This window comes from Chlamydotis macqueenii, chromosome W (genome assembly GCF_036417535.1).
Source record: "Chlamydotis macqueenii isolate bChlMac1 chromosome W, bChlMac1.mat, whole genome shotgun sequence".
Classification (NCBI taxonomy): Eukaryota; Metazoa; Chordata; class Aves; order Otidiformes; family Otididae; genus Chlamydotis; species Chlamydotis macqueenii.
In genome coordinates this window covers 15,401,608-15,422,556 of record NC_141592.1, presented here as the reverse complement: position 1 = coordinate 15,422,556, position 20,949 = coordinate 15,401,608, and the positions used below count along the sequence as shown (strand labels likewise).

The 20,949-nt window shown below is 47.1% G+C and overlaps 1 protein-coding gene across 1 annotated transcript in view; it reads right to left on the bottom strand.

The window, feature by feature from the left end:
• LOC147596588 (E3 ubiquitin-protein ligase RNF38-like) overlaps nt 1-20,949 on the bottom strand; it is a 254,090-nt gene that overhangs the window by 38,115 nt on the left and 195,026 nt on the right. Inside the window, exon 4 of the mRNA XM_086769690.1 lies at nt 18,179-18,392. Coding sequence (XP_086625816.1) covers nt 18,179-18,392 — 214 coding nt within the window. The remainder of the gene's footprint in view (nt 1-18,178; nt 18,393-20,949) is intronic.

The window sequence follows — 20,949 nt, the reverse complement described above, 5'->3', positions numbered from 1 at the left end:
AAATTGCCCCCTCCTCAGATAAAGACCCCTACTCACCGAGCATGCGTAGTAAATTTAAGAAGAATTATATCTTTAAACTAACATAAGAAAAGAACTAATCAATTGTAGTTAAGTAGATGTGACCGAAAGGCAGAATTGTTATTCTGAATTGCATAAATATGTAATGCGATTGTAACCAGGTGTGCTAGCTTTGTGGATTTACCACCTAGCATCCATCTCTGAGCAGAAATGAAATAAATAAATACCTCTGCTCTGTGTGTAAGACTGATGTACTGCACACTGGGTAAAAGAACCCGGATTTGGAACACCACCTGTAATCCCTGTCCTTTACAAAAAAAAAAATCTTCTCATTGGAGTATCACTCTTCAGTCAGTGCTTTTAGGAGAAGGCCGGGAGGGAGCTCTCAAGATATTAAGTCCTCCAAGGCACCATTAGAGGCACTCAAAAGCATCTCAAATTCAGCAAAATTGCCCCTCCCACACACTAAGGTTAGTTCTTATAGAAAATAGGCAGCAGTAACTCCTACACAAAAGCCAGTCAGAAAAAGGGGGAGGGGGAACACCCCTACAAGTAGCTAAAGAATCTCTTCAACTCATCCTTGCAGAGTGATTAATTGTTAACCCGGAGACTTATATCTTTGAAGAAAAAATTCACATAGATTTTCTTTCCTGTAAAGAAGACAATATCAGGGCAACACTCCAGGGATGTGACTTAACATGACTAACAATAGTAGTTGAAACCAAAGATTAATTTAAAATCTGAAAAAGACAAGGTTACATATTCATAAACATGCCTCTGAGACAACATCCACTAAATATCTACAAACATAGTAGAGAACATGATAGCTTACAGGTTTTTTTAGTTTGCAATATTCACTTAGAACTCAATAATCAATCCAAGGGTAGAAGGTACTCTGGACCCAGACACTGCTCAGTTCCTTGTATTACATCAGGAATCCATCAAAAACTGCAAAGAATCATAGGAAGGGAACGTGGATCCACAGAAAGCAATTATTTTGAAGAACATTCCTTCGCAACCTATTAAAAGGGAATCCACCCTTGGAAAATGGACAAGCAAGAAGAGCTCATTACAAAGGTGAGAATAAGTAAACTGAAAAGAATTAACCTACTGAATAGACCATGAGAAGCAGAAGCCAAAACAGGAACATCACACAGATGACTGAATAAAACTTCAAATCTCAAAACTGCACATAATGGGAAAAAATCCACTCAGCAGAAACAGTGACTTTGACCTAGCTCCAGTTCAGGTACCAATGCAAATATTTTGTATGTGAGATATCAGAGAGTTTTTAATGCTATAACAGTTGGATGTTTGAGGGCACTGCCAGATGCAACTCAGGAGAGGTTGCCACTGCTCTCAGTGCATAAAGAAAGAAAAAAAAAGAGAAAGTGGTTCCCTCTCTAGAGTAGTCCATGCAATGGACTTCCATCATGGAAGACCCATAGTAACTCTGAAAACACTAACATCTGGTTGTGGATAGTGCCTGGAAGGTAGTGACAACATCATAGAAGAATCATTTCTCAAGATGACGCTGTAAGTCTGATCACCAAAGGACAAACACAAATTGCATTTTTATTTTGAAATACTTCAGTGTCATAGTTTAGCCCTGCTCGAGACCAAGCTATGCAGTCTCTCACTCATTCCCCCCATCCTCCAAGGGAATGGGGGAGAGATAATATAACAAAAAGGCTCGAGGTTTGAGATAAGAACAGGGAGAGATCCTTGAAGTTACCATTAAAGGCAAAACAGACTCGATTTGGGGAAAACTATTTTTTCATTTATTAAAACCAAAGCAGGATAATGAGAAAGAGAAAAAAACCAACTTCTTCCCATCTCTCCCTCTTCCCTCTTCCCTCTTTTATGTTCAATTATCTCTACCTCCTTCTCTCCCTCCCTCCTTCCTCGAGTGGCACAGGGGGAGAATAGGGAATGGAGGTTGCGGTCAGTTCATCACATGTTGTTATCCACTGCTTCTTCCTCCTCAGGGGAAGAACTCACATTCCAATCATGCTTCAACGTAAAGTCCCTCCCATGGGTTACAGTCCTTCATGAACTGCTCCAGTGTGGGGTCCTTTTCCACAGGGTACAGTACCTCAGGAACAGGCTGCTCCAGCACGGGCCCTCCATGGGCCACAGCCTCCTTTGGGCATCCGCCTGCCCCAGTGTGGGATCCTCCATGGGCTGCAGGTGGATCTCTGCTCCTCCATGAACCTCCATGGGCTGCAGGGGGACAACCTGCTCCACCATGGTCTTCACCACAGGCTGCAGGGGAATCTTGCCAGGAGCAACATTACTCCTCCCCTTCCTTCTTCACTGACCTTGGCATTTGCAGCTGTTCCTCTCACAAGAAATTCTTCACAATCAGGCTCAGGCAGATGCCTCTCAGGTTCTCTTCACATCTCCTCTCTTCACTTCTTGCAGCCGGGCCAGGTCAAGTTGGGCCCAGATGGCCACTCGGCGGGAGGCCAGAGGGTGAGGATCACAAGGCCCACAAGGCTCGCATTCTTCCCCTCTCTGTCCCATGCTTCTGCTTATTCACTTTTTTTTTTTTTTTTTATTTTCACCCTTCAGTCCTGGTTTCGGCAGGGATGGAGTTAATGTTCCTCTCAGTAGCCAGTGTGTTTTGGATTTCATGTGTGAAGAATGTTGATAAAACACCCTGATGATACCAGTTGTTGTGAATGAGACCAAGGACACTGTCCGGCTTTCCAAGTCTCGCTAATTTGCAGATGCAGGAAGCTGGGAGAAAAACAGACAGAATAATTGACCCAAACTGCCCAAAGAGAGTATTCCATGCCATAAACGTCATGCTCAGTATATAAGTGGGGGCTGGCCAGGGCGGGTATCTGCCTTCCTGGCATCCATCCCTCTCTCTCATTTGCTGACATCAATCTCTCTACCTTGCTGGCTCCTTTTTGCTCCTTTGCTTGCTGATCGGTTTTGTTTCTGTGATCGCTGCTCGGAACGGGCTGTATTGGTCATTGGGACATCGGGTGGTAAGAAAACATACATTGTTCATTTTGTCTATTTTAATATCATTATATTCTGTTATTATTGTAATTTTCCTTTGCTATTTTAGTAAATGGTCTTCATCTCAACCTACGAGTTTTCCTTTCTTCCCAGTTCTCTCCCCCATCCCACTGGGGAGGGGGAGGGTGAGTGAGAAACTGTGTGGTAACTTGGGCTAAACCATCACACCTTCTTAAATACGTTATCACAGAGGTGCTATCACTGAACATTCCAGCACCAATTGACTCCGCCCCAGCCAGTAGTGGATCCACCCTAGACCTGGCAGAGTCCATCAGACAAAGGGGAAATGTCTAGCAGCTCCTTGCAGACCTTAGCCTCCTCCCACTAAACAAAATCAACACATTCAGTAACTCAACTGTTCAGACACAAATAAAGGCTGTGACATGGCTAGAAATACTATTAGCTTTACCCCATGTGCTCTGATGTGGGTGCAGATACTTCCATATTGAGCAGCGCACTGCACAGTAAATACAAAGATCTGCTGCTGTACTGAAGCAAGTCACTTTATAAGCTATGCTTTAAGAATTACATTTTAAGCCTGGCAGTTTGTGACCTGAATATAGAATCATAGAATCATTGAATCATTTAGGTTGGAAAAGACCTTTAAGATCATAGAGTCTAAGAAGTCTTAGCAGACCGGAGAGGTCCCCACTGACTGGAAAAGGGGAAATATAACTCCATTTTTAAAAAGGGAAAAAAGGAAGACACAGAGAACTGCAGTCCGGTCAGCCTCACTCCTGTGCCTGGAAAGATCATGGAGCAGATTGTCCTGGAAACCATGCTAAGGCACATGGAGAGCAAGGAGGTGGTTGGTGACAGCCAACATGGCTTCACCAAGGGCAAATCATAGAATCATAGAATCATAGAATGGTTAGAGTTGGAAGGGACATTCAAAGGTCACCTAGTCCAACCCCCCTGCAAGGAGCAGGGACATCCCCGACTAGATCAGGTTGCTCAGAGCCTCATCCAGCCTGGCCTTGAACGTTTCCAGGGATGGGGCATCCACCACCTCTCTGGGGAACCTGTTCCAGTGTTCTACAACCCTCAGTGTAAAAATTTTTTCCTAATATCCAATCTAAATCTACCTCCCTCTATTTTAAAACCATTACCCCTAGTCCTGTCACAACAGGCCCTACTGCACAGCCTCTCCCCATCTTTCTTATAAGCCCCCTTGAGGTACTGGAAGATCGCTATAGGGTCTCCCCAGAGCCTCCTCTTCTCCAGGCTGAACAGCCCCAACTCTCTCAGCCTGTCCTCATAAGAGAGGTGCTCCAGACCTTTTATCATCTTCGTGGCCCTCCTCTGAACCACCTTATAGTGGTCTTCCGGTACCTAAAGGGGGCCTACAAGAAAGATGAGGGGAATCTCTTTAGGGGGTCTGTTGTGTTAGGATGAGGGATAACGGTTTTCAAATAGAGGGAGGTAGATTTAGATTAGACATAAGGAAGAAATTTTTTACACTGAGGGTGGTGAAACACTGGAACAGGTTGCCCAGAGAGGTGGTGGATGCCCCATCCCTGGAAACATTCAAGGCCAGGTTGGACGAGCCTCTGAGAAACCTGCTCTAGTTGGAGATGTCCCCTGCTCCTTGCAGGGACTAGATGACCTTTAAAGGTCTCTTCCAATTCATACTATTCCATGATTCTATCATTCTATGCATCCAACTATAAACCTAACACTGCCAAGTTTATCACTAAACCGTATACCTTAGTGCCACATCTCCACATCTTTTAAATACTTCCAGTGATGGTGACTCATTCACTTGCCTGGACAGCCTGTTCCAGTGCTTGATAACCCTTTTGGTGGAGAAATTTTTCCTAATATCCAATCCAAACCTCCCCTGACGCAACTTGAGATTGTTTCTTCTCGTCCTATCACTTGTTACTGGGGAAAACAGATTGACACCCACCTCACCACAGCCTCCTTCCAGGTAGTTGTAGAGAGTGATAAGGTCTCCCCTCAGCCTCCTTTTCTCCAGACTAAACATTCCCAGTTCCCTCAGCCACTCCTCATAAGACTTGTTCTCTCTCTAGACCCTTCACCAGTTTTGTTGCCTTTCTTTGGACACGCTCCAGGACCTAAATGTCCTTCTTGTAGTGAGGGGCCCAAATCTGAACATAGTATTTGAGGTGCAGCCTCATCAATGCTGAGTACAGGGGTGTGTGAGGGATTTCAGTGATGGTCCATGTAGGGCCACTGTGGGAAATTACGAGCTGCACACAGCTGTGAGAACGCGACCTTGGAGAGGGGAACTAGGAGAGTTGTTATTGAGCAGGATGTTGCTGCTATCCGGGAACCGCTGTTAGCCAGCAGGGCACGTACTTGGCAGGCCTTGCTGCATGCGTTGGCCATGCGTGCATCAACGCCTGGTCAGTACTCTGCCACTGAATCTGCTGAGGGGATAAACAGAGGCGGCTCAGAGCGGAGAAAAGAGAGAAAGGACCCAGAGTACACTCTACAAACAACAGGGGATGCCCTGAGGGTGCTGCGGCTGCCTCCCTTCTCTGCTCTGACCCCGCTGATCATCATCCTCTTGCTCGGCGGTGTCTCCAGCTTAGTCGGGGTGGTAAGACTCTCATAAAGGGAAAACAATACTCTGGTACCTGCTTATGCTAGGAACTGTGACTGCTTATGCTGGTAACTGCTTATGCAAGGCTATAATAGAGCAATAAATACTGTTGTGCTTTTAAATATCATATGCTGGGTGAACTTTGTGCATAGGAATCCTACAAACCGGTTACAAGGGGCACGATCACTTCCCTAGTCCTGCTGGCCACACTATTTCTGATACAAGCCAGGATGCTATTGGCTGCCTTGGCCACCCGGGCACACTACCACCTTATATTCAACGGACTGTTTACCAACATCCCCAGGTTGTTTTCCACCAGGCAGCTTTCCAGACACTCTTCCCCAAGCCTGTAGGGTTGCATGGGGTTGTTGTGACCCAAGTGCAGGATCTGGCACTTGGCCTTGTTGAATCTCATACAATTGGCCTCAACCCATCAGTCCAGCCTGTCCAGATTCCTCTATAGAGTCTTCCTACTCTCAAGCAGATGGACACTCCTGCCCAAGTTGATCTCGTCTGCAAACTTACTGAGGGAGCACTCAATTCCCTCATCCAGGTCATTGATAAAGATATTAAACAAGACTGGCCCCAATACTGAGCCCTGGGGAACACTGCTTGTGACCGGCTGCCAACTGGATATAATTCCATTCACCACAACTCTTTGGGCTTGGCCATCCAGCCAGTTTTTTACCCAGTGAAGTGTACGCCCATCCAAGCCATGAGCAGCCAGTTTCTCCAGAAGAATGCTGTGGGAAACAGTGTCAAAGGCTTTACTAAAGTCCGGGTAGATCACATCCACAGCCTTTCCCTCATCCACTAAGCGGGTTACCTTGTCATACAAAGTGATTAGGTTAGTCAAGCAGAACTTGCCTTTCATAAATCCACGATGACTGGGCCTGATCACCTGGTTGTCCTGTACGTGCTGTGTGATGACACTCAAAATGATCTGCTCCATAACCTTCCCCGCTACCAGAGTCGAACTGACAGGCCTGTAGCTCCCTGGATCCTCCTTCTGGCCCTTCTTGTAGATGGGCATGACATTTGCTAACCTCCAGTCAACTGAGACCTCCCCTGTTAGCCAGGACAGCTGGTAAATGATGGAAAGTGGCTTGGTGAGCACTTTCGCCAGCTCCCTCAGTACCCTTGGGTGGATTCCATCCAGCCCCATAGACTTGTGCATGTCTAAGTGGTGTAGCAGGTCGCTAACCATTTCCCCTTGGATTATGGGGGCTTCATCCTGCTCCCCATCCCTGTCTCCCAGCTCAGGGGGCTGGGAGTACCCTGAGAACAACTGGTCTTACTGTTAAAGACTGAGACAAAGAAGGCATTAAGTACCTCAGCCTTTTCCTCATCTGTTGTCACTGTGTTTTCCCCTGCATCCAATAAAGGATGGAGATTCTCCTTAGCCCTCCTTCTGTAGTTAATGTATTTACAAAAACATTTTATATTGTCTTTTACTGCAGTAGCCAGATTAAGTTCTAGTTGGGCTTTGGCCCTTCTAATTTTCTCGCTACATAAACTCACAACATCCTTGTAGTCCTCCTGAATTGTCTGCCCCTTCTTCCAAAGGCCATAAGCTCTCTTTTTTTTCTGAGTTCCAGCCAAAGCTCTCTGTTCAGCAAGGTCTGTCTTCTTCCCCTCAGCTCGTCTTTTGGCACATAGGGACGGCCTGCTCCTGCACCTTTACAATTTCCTTCTTGAAGAATGTCCAGCTTTCCTGGACTCCTGTGTCCTTCAGGACTGCCTCCCAAGGGACTCTGTCAGCCATGTGGGGTAACGTTAGCAGGGCTGCATGCATGCAGGAGGGGCGGTCCGTGGCGATTCACGCACTGGACACGGATGAGTCCACAAGTGCAGGGGGCAGGTGCGTCCATGTACGTGGTGGGCACGGATAAGTCCATGAGTGCAGGGGGCAGGTGTGTCCACGTACGTGGTAGGCACGGATAAGTCCATGAGTGTAGGGGTAGGTGCGTGGCAGGCATAGATGGGTCCACGGGCACAGGGGGGGCGGGTGCGTTCGCGTGCGTAGTGGGTGTACGGGTATTTAACCCTGTATTGCGCAGCATTAAATTGAAGGCTTGGCTTGATGGTATCCGTGTGATGCCCTGCTTTCACCAGGGTGGGGCTCCGGTGCATCCTGGGTTGGTTTGCTGGCAAGAGAGCCAGCAAGCCAGGCCCCTAAACAGGCCAAAGTCTGCCCTCCAGACATCCAAGGTGGCAGTTCTGCTAACCATCCTCCTTATTTCTCAAAGTACCAACAACTGTATCATTTCATGATCGCTATGCCCAAGACAGCCTCCAAGCATCACATTGCCCACAAGTTCTTCTCTGCTCACAAACAGGTCCAGCAGGGTGCCTTCCCTAGTTGGCTCACTTACCAGCTGTGTCCGGAAGTTAGCTTCCACACACTCCCGGAACCTCCTAGACTGTTTCCTCTCTGCTGTATTGTATTTCCAGCAGACATCTGGTAAGTTGAAATCCCCCACGAGAACAAGGGCTAGCGATTGTGAGACTTCTCCCAGCTGCTTATAGAATATTTCATCTGCCTCTTCATTCTGATTGAGTGGTCTATAACAGACTCTCATCATGATATCTGCCTTGTTGGCCTTCCCCCTGATTCTTATCCATAAACACTCGACCCTATTGTCACCTTCATTAAGCTCTAGACAGTCAAAACCCTCCCTAACATACAGGGCTACCCCACCACCTCTCCTTCCTTGCCTATCCCTTCTGAAGAGTTTATAGACATCCATTGCAGCACTCTAGTTGTGCGAGTCATCCCACCATGTTTCCGTGATGGCAACTATATCATGGTTTTCCTGCTGCACAATGGCTTCCAGCTCCTCCTATCTGTTGCCCTTGCTGTGTGCATTGGTGTAGATGCACTTCAGTTGGACTATTGATCCCACCACATATTTGGTGGGGAAACCCTAATTCCTATGTGACTGTTCTCAGGTGCTTCCATGGTTTCAAATACATCAACAACCCTTGCATCTTTGTTGCCACATGGATCTCCAGCCCCTACCTCCACTGAGATGACAGATCAAAGGATCTCGCTAGCACACCGTCCCTCAAACATTGGCATGCCGTCCCATGGCTTATCTCTAGTGAATCTGGTTTTATCCCTTTCCCCCTTCAAATCTAGTTTAAAGCTCTTTCAATGAGCCCTGCTAACTCTTGCGCAAAGATTCTTTTCCCCCTTTGAGACAGATATACCCCATCTGTTGCTAGCAGGCCTGGTGTCTTGTAGGCTGACCCATGATCAAAAAAACCCAAATTCTGTCAGTGACACCAGGCTCAGAGCCAGGTATTGATCTGCTGAGTCTTCCTGTTTCTTCCCTCATCATTCTCTGCAACTGGAAGGATAAAGGATAACACTACTTGTACTCTTGATCCCTTAACCAGTCGTCCCAAGGCCTTGAAGTCTCTCTTGATTGCCCTTGGACTTCTTATTGCAACTTCATCGCTGCCTACCTGAAAAATCAATAATGGATAATAATTTGAGGGCCATACCAGAGTAGGAAGCTTTCTCTTCACATCTTTAACCTAGGCCCCAGAGAGGCAGCAGACTTCCCTAAGAAATGGGTCCAGTCTGCAAACTGGGCCTACTGTTCCCCTCAGAAGAAAGTCGCCTATGACAGTGATCCATCTTTTTTTCTTTATGGAATCAGTTTTGATGCGGGGCGTAGGTCAACTTAACCTTGGCGACACCACCAACCTAGAGGAACTATCATCCTCATCGTTGTTCAGTTCCATTTGCAGAGCCTTGTACCTATTATGCAAGGGCACTTGGGAAGGTGGAGTAGTCATGAAGGAGACATGTCTGCTGTGCCAGGCAGGAACTTGTCACCATTGCCCCCTAGCCATTGCCCCGTATCTCTTAAGTCATCACATTCAGCCAGTTGGAGAGAGGATAGGGAATCCTCCATGTCATGTGTCCTATCTGCCTGACAGGTCTGTCCCAGGGAAGGTAGGGTGTGATTCCAGTAATCTATCTCTCTCTTGGACTCCCTGATGCTTCTCAACCTAGTCATCGCCCGGAGCTCTGCCACTAAGCTTAAGAGTTCCTCTACCTGAATGCACCTCCCGCAGGTGTACTCACTACTATTGTCTGGTACTGGCATGAGAGTAGGGCACACTCTGCAGCCTGACACCTGGGTGGCAGTATGTTCCCAATGTTCCCATCAGAGCTCTGTCTGGGAAGCTGCATCATTCGTGGCGGGTGCAGAGTTTAGAGAGACCATGGTTTTTGCTGAGTGGATACCATTTCTCCCTGGCTGAGTTGGCAGAGCTACAGCGCCCTTCCTGTGCACCCTTCTGTGCAAACTGCCACACAAACTGTCCTTGCTGACACACCGTGCCCTGTTTGTCCACCCTGGTTGCTAGTGCTCCCTAGAGGTTTCTTTTATACATGTGAGAGGGGCTTGGCTGCCGTTTCTCCTGGCCCCGCCCAGGTCTCGTCAACTGTTGTCGCATGAGCTGCGGGCTCATGGTGGGTCTCTTGGCTCCCCCTGTGGTTTCCCTGGTTCAGGAAACTCCCCTGTACAGTACACTAGAGCACTCCGCTGCAGATCCTGCTGGCACTGGAGCTGCTTGCCTCAGCGACTGAGTGCTAGTTTCGATTGTATCGTGTTTAAATCTCTCGCCACTGCTCCTGGCCCTGCCCAGGTCTCAGCAGCCGCTGTTGCATGAGCTGTGGTCTCCTGTCCAGTCTCTGGCTCCCCCTGAGATTTCTCCGGTTCAGGAAATCCCCCTCCACACTGCACTAGAATGACCAGCCCTGTCCCCAGTTAATGAATGCAACTGCGTAGCAACAAACACACTTGGGCTGCAGTCTACTGATTTGAACAAGAAAAGGCTATATCAAGATAACAATTTCCTTTAAAGAGCCTCTATTATGGAATCCTACTCCTCTTCCTGTCTCAGGGAAGACCTAACTTATTTTTCTGGACTAACTGCACATCTCATTTTCTCATGCCATTTAAGGAGCTGGTTGAGGCTAGAATGAGCAATGTAGTGATGGGGTGATATTATCACGAGTTTTGCTGCTATGTAGGCAGTCAATTGCATGCATTGTGAATTATATTTTTAAAGAATATATCTGAACTATGTAAAGCACTTTAAGCTAGGGAGAGGTACTTCATATGCAATGAAGTAAAATACATTATTACCATAGCATATTTTAAACTAAATTAACTTCAGAAGCAGAAGAGTCATATTTCAAAGGTGGAATGCAGAGATCTTCAGAATTGTGCCAATGCACACTGACAGACTGTTGATTTTCACTCTTCTCTATTAGAGTCTAGATTTTTATTTTTTTCTTAAGTAACAAATGCATCAATGTTTTCACTGAATGCTTGTGATGGTTTAGGCCGAATCACCACACAGTTTCTCGCTCACCCTCCCCCTCCCCAGGGGGATGGGGGAGAGAATTGGGAAGGAAGGAGAACTCGTGGGTTGAGATGAAGACAATTTACTAAAATAAAAGGGAAAACTACAATAATAACAGAATATAAGGATATTAAAAATATACAAAGTGAAAAATATGTGTTTTCTCACCACCCGATGTCCCAATGACCGATACAGCCCGTCCCGAGCAGCGATCACGGAAACAAAACCGAGCAGCAAGCAAAGGAGCAAAAGGGAGCCAGCAAGGTAGAGGGAACGATGCCACCAAAACGAGCAGGAAAGATGGATGCCAGGAAGGCAGATACCCACCCTCGCCTGCCCCCATAAGCATGACGTTTATGGCATGGAATACTCTCTTTGGCCAGTTTGGGTCAATTATTCTGTCTGTTTTTCTCCCAGCTTCCTGCATCTGCAAATTAGCGAGACTTGGAAAGCAGGACAGTGTCCTTGGTCTCATTCACAACAACTGGTATCATCAGGGTGTTTATGAACATTCTTCACACACAAAATCCAAAACATACCAGCTACTGAGAGGAAAAGTTAACTCCATCCCTGCCGAAACCAGGACAGTATCCACCCCTTATTCCATACCATCTACGTCATGCGTATACATATACATATATATACACGCACACAGATGTAACTCCCTCAATCTATGGGCTATCCCTCCAAAGTCTGTTGAGTTCATTTAGTCCATGACTTTGGGTTCCATCTGTCATAACAGTCTTTCAGGACAAGAGAGATGGTATGTAGTATGGGGCTGTTGCATGCTGCATCTGGAACTCGCAGTTGGTGCATCTGGCGTGGCTGGTGTATCATGTCCATGGTCTGCGAGTTGAAGATGTTGATCTTGAGGAAATTGTTGGGCGCCGGTTCCTGTTCCATCATTGTTGCATGTCTCTTGGTTTTATTGAAGCTCTTTCTTCACTGATCAGGGTGTTCCTTGCTGCAATACCTTTGATATGACATATAAGAACTATAGAAATTACTATATACAGTTCAAATTATTGGCTGTTCTCACCTAAAATCAGATCTCCTTGAGGTACACATGGAACTTCCCCATCCTCCCTCATCACCCACCAAGTACATCCAGGTCCTTGAGCAAAAGCAATCCCATGCAGGGGTTTGCCTTTGCCCAAGGGAGGAATAACCCAGACTGTCTTTCCTAACATATTCCTTAGATGCACCACAGGGACTTTATCACCTTCTACAATATGTAACAGTTCTGACTGGGCAGGGCCAGCTCGATTGGTGGATCCCTGAGTGTTAACTAACCAGGTAGCTTTTGCTAAATGTTTATCCCAATTTTTGAAGGTCCCACCACCCATTGCTCTTAGTGTAGTTTTCAGCAGTCCATTGTACCGTTCAATCTTTCCAGAGGCTGGTGCATGATAGGGGATGTGATATACCCACTCAATGCCATGCTCTTTGGCCCAGGTGTCTATGAGATTGTTTCGGAAATTAGTCCCGTTGTCTGACTCAATTCTTTCAGGAGTACCATGTCGCCAGAGAACGTGCTTCTCAAGGCCCAGGATAGTGTTTAAGACGGTGGCATGGGGTACAGGATAAGTCTCTAGCCACCCAGTGGTGGCTTCCACCATTAAAAGCACGTGGCGCTTACCTTGACGGGTTTGTGGGAGTGTGATGTAATCAATTTGCCAGGCCTCTCCATACTTATACTTCAGCCATCGTCCTCCATACCAAAGAGGCTTTAACCGCTTGGCCTGCTTAATTGCAGCACATGTTTCACATTCATGGATAACCTGTGCAATGGTATCCATGGTCAAGTCCACCCCTCGATTACGAGCCCATTTGTATGTTGCATCTCTTCCTTGATGGCCCGAGGTGTCATGAGCCCACCGAGCTAAAAATAGTCCACTTCTGTGTTGCCAGTCTAGGTCCACTTGGGAACCTTTAATCTTAGCAGCCTGATCCACCCTTTGGTTATTTTGGTGTTCTTCCGTGGCTCGACTCTTGGGTACGTGGGCATCTACGTGACGTACTTTTACAACCAAATTCTCTAGCCGAGCAGCAATATCTTGCCACAATGTGGCAGCCCACATGGGCTTGCCTCTGCGCTGCCAGTTGCTCTGCTTCCACTGCTTTAACCATCCCCACAGAGCGTTTGCCACCATCCATGAGTCAGTGTAGAGATAGAGCACAGGACACTTTTCCCATTCAGCGATGTCCAAAGCCAACTAGATGGCCTTCACCTCTGCAGACTGACTCAATTCACCTTGGCCATCAGTAGCTTCTGCAACTCATCGTGTAGGACTCCACACAGCAGCTTTCCACTTTCAATGTTTTCCTACAATACGACAGGACCCATCAGTGAATAGGGCATATCTCTTCTCATCTTCTGGTAAATTATTATATGGTGGGGCTTCTTCAGCACGTGTCACCTCTTCCTCTGGTGGCATTCCAAAATCTTTGCCTTCTCGCCAATCTGTGATTACTTCTAAGATTCCTGGGCGATTGGGGTTTCCTATTCGGGCTCGCTGTGTGATCAGTGCGACCCATTTACTCCACGTGGCATCAGTTGCATGATGTGTAGAGGGGACCTTCCCTTTGAACATCCAGCCCAGCACTGGCAGTCGGGGTGCCAGGAGGAGCTGTGCTTCTGTACCAATCACTTCTGAAGCAGCTCGAACTCCTTCGTATGCTGCCAGTATCTCTTTTTCAGTTGGAGTATAGCAGGCCTCAGATCCTCTATATCCCCGGCTCCAAAAGCCTAGGGGTCGACCTCGAGTCTCCCCTGGTGTTCTCTGCCAAAGACTCCAGGTAGGGCCATTCTCCCCGGCTGCGGTGCAGAGGATGTTTTTCACATCTTGTCCTGTCCGGACTGGCCCAAGGGCTACTGCATGAACAATCTCCTGTTTAATTTGTTCAAAGGCTTGTCGTTGTTCAGGGCCCCATTTAAAATCATTCCTCTTTCGAGTCACTTCATAGAGAGGGCTTACAATCATACTGTAATTTGGAATATGCATTCTCCAGAAACCCACAACGCCAAAGAAAGCCTGTGTTTCCTTTTTGTTAGTCGGTGGAGCCATAGCTGTTATTTTGTTGACCACATCCATTGGAATGTGACAACGTCCATCTTGCCATTTTACTCCTAAAAACTGGATCTCTTGTGCAGGCCCCTTGACTTTGCTTTGTTTTATGGCAAAACCGGCTTTCAGAAGGATTTGGATTATTTTCTCCCCTTTCTCAAAAACTTCTGCTGCTGTGTTGCCCCATACGATGATGTTATCAATGTATTGCAGGTGCTCTGGAGCTCCACCCTTTTCTAGTACAGTCTGGATCAGTCCATTGCAAATGGTGGGGATGTGTTTCCACCCCTGGGGCAATCGATTCCAGGTATACTGGACACCCCTCTAAGTGAAAGCAAACTGTGGCCTGCATTCTGGTGCCAAAGGGATGGAGAAGAACGCATTGGCAGTATCGCTGGTGGCATACCACTTGGCTGCTTTTGACTCCAGTTCATACTCAAGTTGTAGCATATCTGGCACGGCAGCACTCAGCGGTGGCGTAACTTCATTTAGGCCACGATAGTCCACTGTTAACCTCCACTCTCCATTAGATTTTCTCACTGGCCATATGGGACTGTTCAAGGGTGAACGGGACTTGCTGATCACTCCCTGGCTCTCCAGTCGACGAATCAGCTTGAGGATGGGTATTATGGAGTCTCGGTTGGTACGGTATTGCCGCCGGTGCACTGTTGTGGTAGCAATTGGTACCTGTTGTTCCTCAACCTTCAGTAATCCCACAACAGAAGGGTCCTTTGAGAGCTTGGGCAAGGTGGCCAGCTGTTTATTCTCCTCCGTCTCCACAGTGGCTATACCAAAAGCCCACCGATACCCTCTTGGGTCTTTGAAATACCCACTCCTGAGGTAATCTATACCAAGAATGCAGGGAGCATCTGGGCCAGTCACTATGGGGTGCTTTTGCCACTCATTCCCAGTCAAACTTACTTCAGCCTCCAGTACAGTCAGTTCTTGGGATCCTCCTGTCACTCCAGAAATACAAATGGGTTCTGCCCCTTTATAGCTTGATGGCATTAGGGTACACTGTGCACCAGTGTCTACTAGAGCCTTATACTCTCATGGGTCTGATGTGCCAGGCCAGTTAATCCACACAGTCCAATAAACTCTGTTGTCCCTCTCCTCCGCCTGGCTGGAGGCAGGGCCCCTCTAATCCTGTTCATAATATTCAACGCTCACTTCCTGTGAATATGAATTAGAATTCCCTTCCATAGGATCATAGGTAAGATCAGCCCTTCTATTCCGTCTGGGGAACTGTCCACTGGAGACCGGAGCAGCAGTTTTCCGGGGAGAACCTCTATTTGCAAATGTTTTTCCCTGCAGCTCATGTACCCATGCCTCTAGGGCTGAGGTAGGTTTCCCATCCCACTCCCTCATGTCCTCTCCTTGGTCACACAAGGTAAACCACAGGATACCTCGCCGTGTGTACTGTCTCTCTTGAGCAGGGAAACGTTTACTCCTAATAGCTGAAATACTGCTCTGTATGGGCGGGGAGTAGGACCTATCCTCTTTTAACTGCTGGACCTCCCGAGACAGTTTCTCCACAGCTGAGACAAGGGAAGAAGAGAGAGTGTCTTCATATTGCCGGAGCTGAGTAGCCAATTCATCTATTGTTGGTCCCTCTCCCTCTTTCCAGAGCATAATTGCCAATGAATTGGCATACGATGATGGTACACTCCGTAGAAACTTCCGCCACATGAGCCGTGTGCACCGGACTTCATCTGGATCTTGGGGTGACTCCTCACTGTCTAGGTCACTATAAATGGCTTCCAGCACAGCTAATTCTCTTAGGTACTGAATACCTCTCTCTATAGTGGTCCACTTGCCTGGATGATAAGTAATATCTTCCTTGAAGGGATATCTTTCCTTCATACTTGACAGGAGTCGCCTCCAGAGGCTGAGAGCTTGTGCACCTCTTCCAATCACTTTGTCAATGCCTGCTTCCCTAGAAAGGGATCCCAACTGTTTAGCTTCCTTACCTTCTAATTCCAGGCTACTGGCCCCATTATCCCAGCATCGGAGCAGCCAGGTGAGAAAGTGCTCACCTGGACGGCGGCCAAAATCTTTTCGTATGTCTCGCAACTCATTCAGGGATAGGGATCGGGTGGTTTCAGTCTCATTTATGAGTTCCTCTCTTACGAGTTCCTCTCTCATGAGTTCCTCTTCTTCCTCCTCTGTTCGTGATGGTCCTGGTTTTCCCTCATCCCTTACTAAATGAGCTGACTTTCGCTTCCAAGATTTCTTCTTCTGTACAGGGGCGACTGATACTGACACAGGTTGGTTCTCTGATTCGGCTGCAGTGCCAGTAGCTAGAGTTGGAGTAGCCGCAGGGCCGATAGCTGGGGCTGGAGTAGCCGCAGGGCCGGTAGCTGGGGCTGGAGTAGCCATGGTGCTGGTAGCTGGGGCTGGAATAGCTGCGGTGCCGGTAGCTGGGGCTGGAGTAGCCATGGTATCAGTTGGTTGATTTTTCCTCCCTTCTTCCTGGAGGTGCTGCACAACGTTAAGCAGTGTTTGGTAGATACTAGCCAGTGCCCAACACAAAGCAATAAGCTTTGCCTCTTTAGAATAACCATGGCATTTTTCTTTCAAATATTCGATCACTTCATCAGGATTCTGTAGTTGTTCAGGAGTGAAGTTCCAGACCATTGGAGGTGAGAAATTCTCTAGGTACCTGCCCATCTTCTCCCACATACCATGCCACCCCTGCCCCTCCAACCTCAAGGCAGATCTCCAGGTGAATTTTTTAAATAGTCATTTAATCCTAAACAACATCTGAAACCCATTTAGGACACAGAGCAATAGGAGTATGCTGGCTTGCACATCCCAAGGATATTCAAAATTCTCGAGAGCTGATGTGACTCGCTCAAAAGAAAAAGGGAAGGTAAAGGAGTAGGGGAAAGTACCCTCCTCTGACTTCCCCATAGATTGGTTCTCCGGGGAGAAAAAGAAAAATGTGCGACTATTAATAATTCTTACCAAATGGCATCCAAAGTACGGAGTTGCCAGCAATGCCGAAACCAAGGACCAGACTAATTTCATGACCAGTGATGATACCATATCATAAGCCAGTAGTGCCCAGTAAATCAAAATGAGAATTCTCATCCATTTCTGACAAATGATAAACAGCATCAAAGGAAATATGTGATGCAACTTAGGAAAGACATAACACAACCATGTGAACACGTAGTACAACATTGTGACCAGGGATTCAAATAAAATAATGAGCACTTGTAACAACTTTAACACACTCTAGTCAGATCTGTCCTTACCTCAACCCTTCGAGCCCCACGTTGGGCGCCAAAAAGACTGTGATGGTTTAGCCCAAATCACCACACAGTTTCTCGCTCACTCTCCCCCTCCCCAGGGGGATGGGGGAGAGAATTGGGAAGGAAGGAGAACTCGTGGGTTGAGATGAAGACAATTTACTAAAATAAAAGGGAAAACTACAATAATAACAGAATATAAGGATATTAAAAATATACAAAGTGAACAAAATGTGTTTTCTCACCACCCGATGTCCCAATGACCGATACAGCCCGTCCCGAGCAGCGATCACGGAAACAAAACCGAGCAGCAAGCAAAAGGGAGCCAGCAAGGTAGAGGGAACGATGCCACCAAAACGAGCAGGAAAGATGGATGCCAGGAAGGCAGATACCCACCCTCGCCTGCCCCCATGAGCATGACGTTTATGGCATGGAATACTCTCTTTGGCCAGTTTGGGTCAATTATTCTGTCTGTTTTTCTCCCAGCTTCCTGCATCTGCAAATTAGCGAGACTTGGAAAGCAGGACAGTGTCCTTGGTCTCATTCACAACAACTGGTATCATCAGGGTGTTTATCAACATTCTTCACACACGAAATCCAAAACATACCAGCTACTGAGAGGAAAAGTTAACTCCATCCCTGTCAAAACCAGGGCAATGCTACAGCTCTCTATGCACTGATATTACTCAGAAGAAAAAAAATTAAAAACGCTCTACAAGAGGACTAATAGGATTATGTGACCTCCATTCCCAACTAATTTGCCAAGGAGAATTCACTCATTTGCTTTCTTTGGAGAGGAATACACAGAGTTTAAGACATTTGCATCCATGTTCTCAACACACTCTTACCTGATCATGAATGTCAACCATCACTGTGTTCTGCTGTGATTGGTGAGCAGTTGGGTGCAACATACAATGGGATATATTTGAAGAGTTAAAAGCTTGGGGCTCTTCTATTGCTTGCTGCTGTCCATAGGAGAGATGGTAATAGTTTTCATCTTGGCTAACAGAATTATGTCGAGACAGACGATCCCTTCTTCCTCTCTGACAGTGAACAGGAGGACTAAAAACACATAAAGAAAAAGATGAAAGATCACATTAAGAAAGGTTTGTAGCACTTATAACTAGAAGCACAAAGAACTCAATAGTAAGGATATTCTTACACTGGCAAGTTTTTCTAGGCCAGGTATGTTAGTTTGTTGTCTCTCATTGAAAATATTTTGTAAAGTCCTAGCATAGATGCTTATTTCAGCATGAGTGCTTGAGCATAGCTTAATATAAGAGAGGAAATCAGAAGTATTTTTATGGAAATATTGCCTTCACAAAACTTGTTAAAAAGACATTTGACCGCTTGATTCACAGAATCACAAAATGGTTGAGATTGAAAGGATCCTCTGGAGGTCATCTTGTCAAATCTCCCTGCTCAAGCAGAGCCACCAAGAGCCTATTGCCCAGGACCATGTCCGGATGGCTTTTGAATATCTCCAGGGAGGGAGACTCCACAATCTCTCTGGGCGACCTGTTCCAGTGCTCGGTCACACTCACAGTAAATAAGTGTTTCCTGACGTTCAGATGGAACGTCCTGTGCTTCACTTTGTGCTCATTGCCTCTTGTCCTGTCACCAGACACCACTGAAAAGAGCCTGGCTCCATTCTCTTTGCAGTCTCCCTTCAGATATTTATATATATTGATGAGATCTCCCTGAGCCTTCTCTTATCCATGCTGAACAGTTCCAGCTCTCTCAGCCTTTCCCCATAGGAGAGATGCTCCACTCCCTTAAAACCATCCTTGTGGCCCTTCACAGGACTCTCTGCAGTATATCCATGAGTCTCTTGTACTGGGGAGCCCAGAACTGGACACAGGACTCCAGGTATGGCCTCATCAGGGCTGAGTAGAGGGGAAGGATATCTCTGTCAGCCTCTGACACCCTGCCCCTTGACCTTTGAAGCGTAGACAAGGTCTCACCCACATTCCTTATAAAGTTTGAATCTCTCAAACCACACTACCATTGGTGGATCCAAGAGGTGGCACGACTATCACCTCCATTCAAAAGGCATTTGCACAACTGGCTGTTGCTCCCAGATGACCCAGACACCAAATGTTCCTGGCAATTCACCAGAGCCATGGCATCACTTATGTGTTTGCTATCAGTGACCCAGTGAGTCACTGTATGGGTGTGTCATTGTATTGAGTCTGGCTTCAATGGAGTTAACTTTCCCTATAGCAGTCCTCATTTGTAGCAAGAAAGGTGTTGGTAACACACCAGTGTTTCAGCTACTGCTGAGCAGTGCTCCCACAGCACCAAGGCTGTGTCTCTAACTCCCTAAAAGGCCAGTAGGCTGAGGGTGGGCAGAACAGCTGATCTAAAATGATCAGAGATATTCCATACCATATGACACTGTGCTCAGCAATAAAAGCTAAGAGAAAGGAGGAGGAGAGGGCATTCATTATTAAGGCATTTGTCTTCCAAAGCAACTGCTATGTGTGCTGAGGCCCTACTTCCCAGGAAGTGATGGGACATCGCCTGCTGATGGGAGGTAGAGAATAATTTGCTTTTTTGTTTCCTTTGCTTACACGCATGGTCTTTGCATTTCTTCGTTAAACTGCCTTTATCTCAACTCATGAGTTTTTAATCTGATTTTCTCCTGTCCCTGTCCCGCTGAGGAAGTGAGTGATAGAGCGGCTTGGTGGGCACCTGGCAGGCAGTCAAGGTTAACTCACTACAATTGCTGCTCATCTTTCCTACTGCCTCACTAAAGCTTTGTTTTATAATGTGTTCATAGTATCACAGAATCATAGAATGGTTAGGGTTGGAAGGGACCTTCAAAGATCATCTAGTCCAACCCCCCTGCAAGGAGCAGGGACATCCCCGACTAGATCAGGTTGCTCAGAGCCTCATCTAACCTGGCCTTGAATGTTTCCAGGGATGGGGCATCCACCACCTCTCTGGGCAACCTGTGCCAGTGTTCTACAACCCTCATTGTAAAAAATTTCTTCCTAATATCTAATCTAAATCTACCTCCCTCTATTTTGAAAACATTACCCCTAGTCCTGTCACAACAGGCCCTACTGAACACTTTCTCCCCATCTTTCCTGTAGGCCCCCTTGAGGTACTGGAAGACTGCTATCAGGTCTCCCCGGAGCCTCCTCTTCTCCAGGCTGAACAGCCCCAACTCTCTCAGCCTGTCCTCATAGGAGAGGTGCTCCAGCCCTCTGATCATCTTCGTGGCCCTCCTCTGGACCTTCTCCAACTGGTCCATGTCCTTCTTACGTTGGGGGCTCCAGAAATGGACACAGTACTCCAGGTGGGGTCTCACCAGGGCAGAGTAGAGGGGCAGAATCACCTCCCTCGACCTGCTGGCCATGCTCCTCTTGATGCAGCCCAGGATGCGGTTGGCCTTCTGGGCCGCAAGGGCGCATTGTCGGCTCATGTTGAGCTTCTCATCCACCAGCACTCCCAAGTCCTTCTCCTCAGGGCTACTCTCGATCCATTCTCCACCCGGCCTGCATTTGTGCATGGGATTGCCACGACCCACATGCAGGACCTTGCACTTGGCCTGGTTGAACTTCATGAGGTTGGCACGGGCCCACCTCTCCAGCCTGTCAAGGTCCCTCTGGAT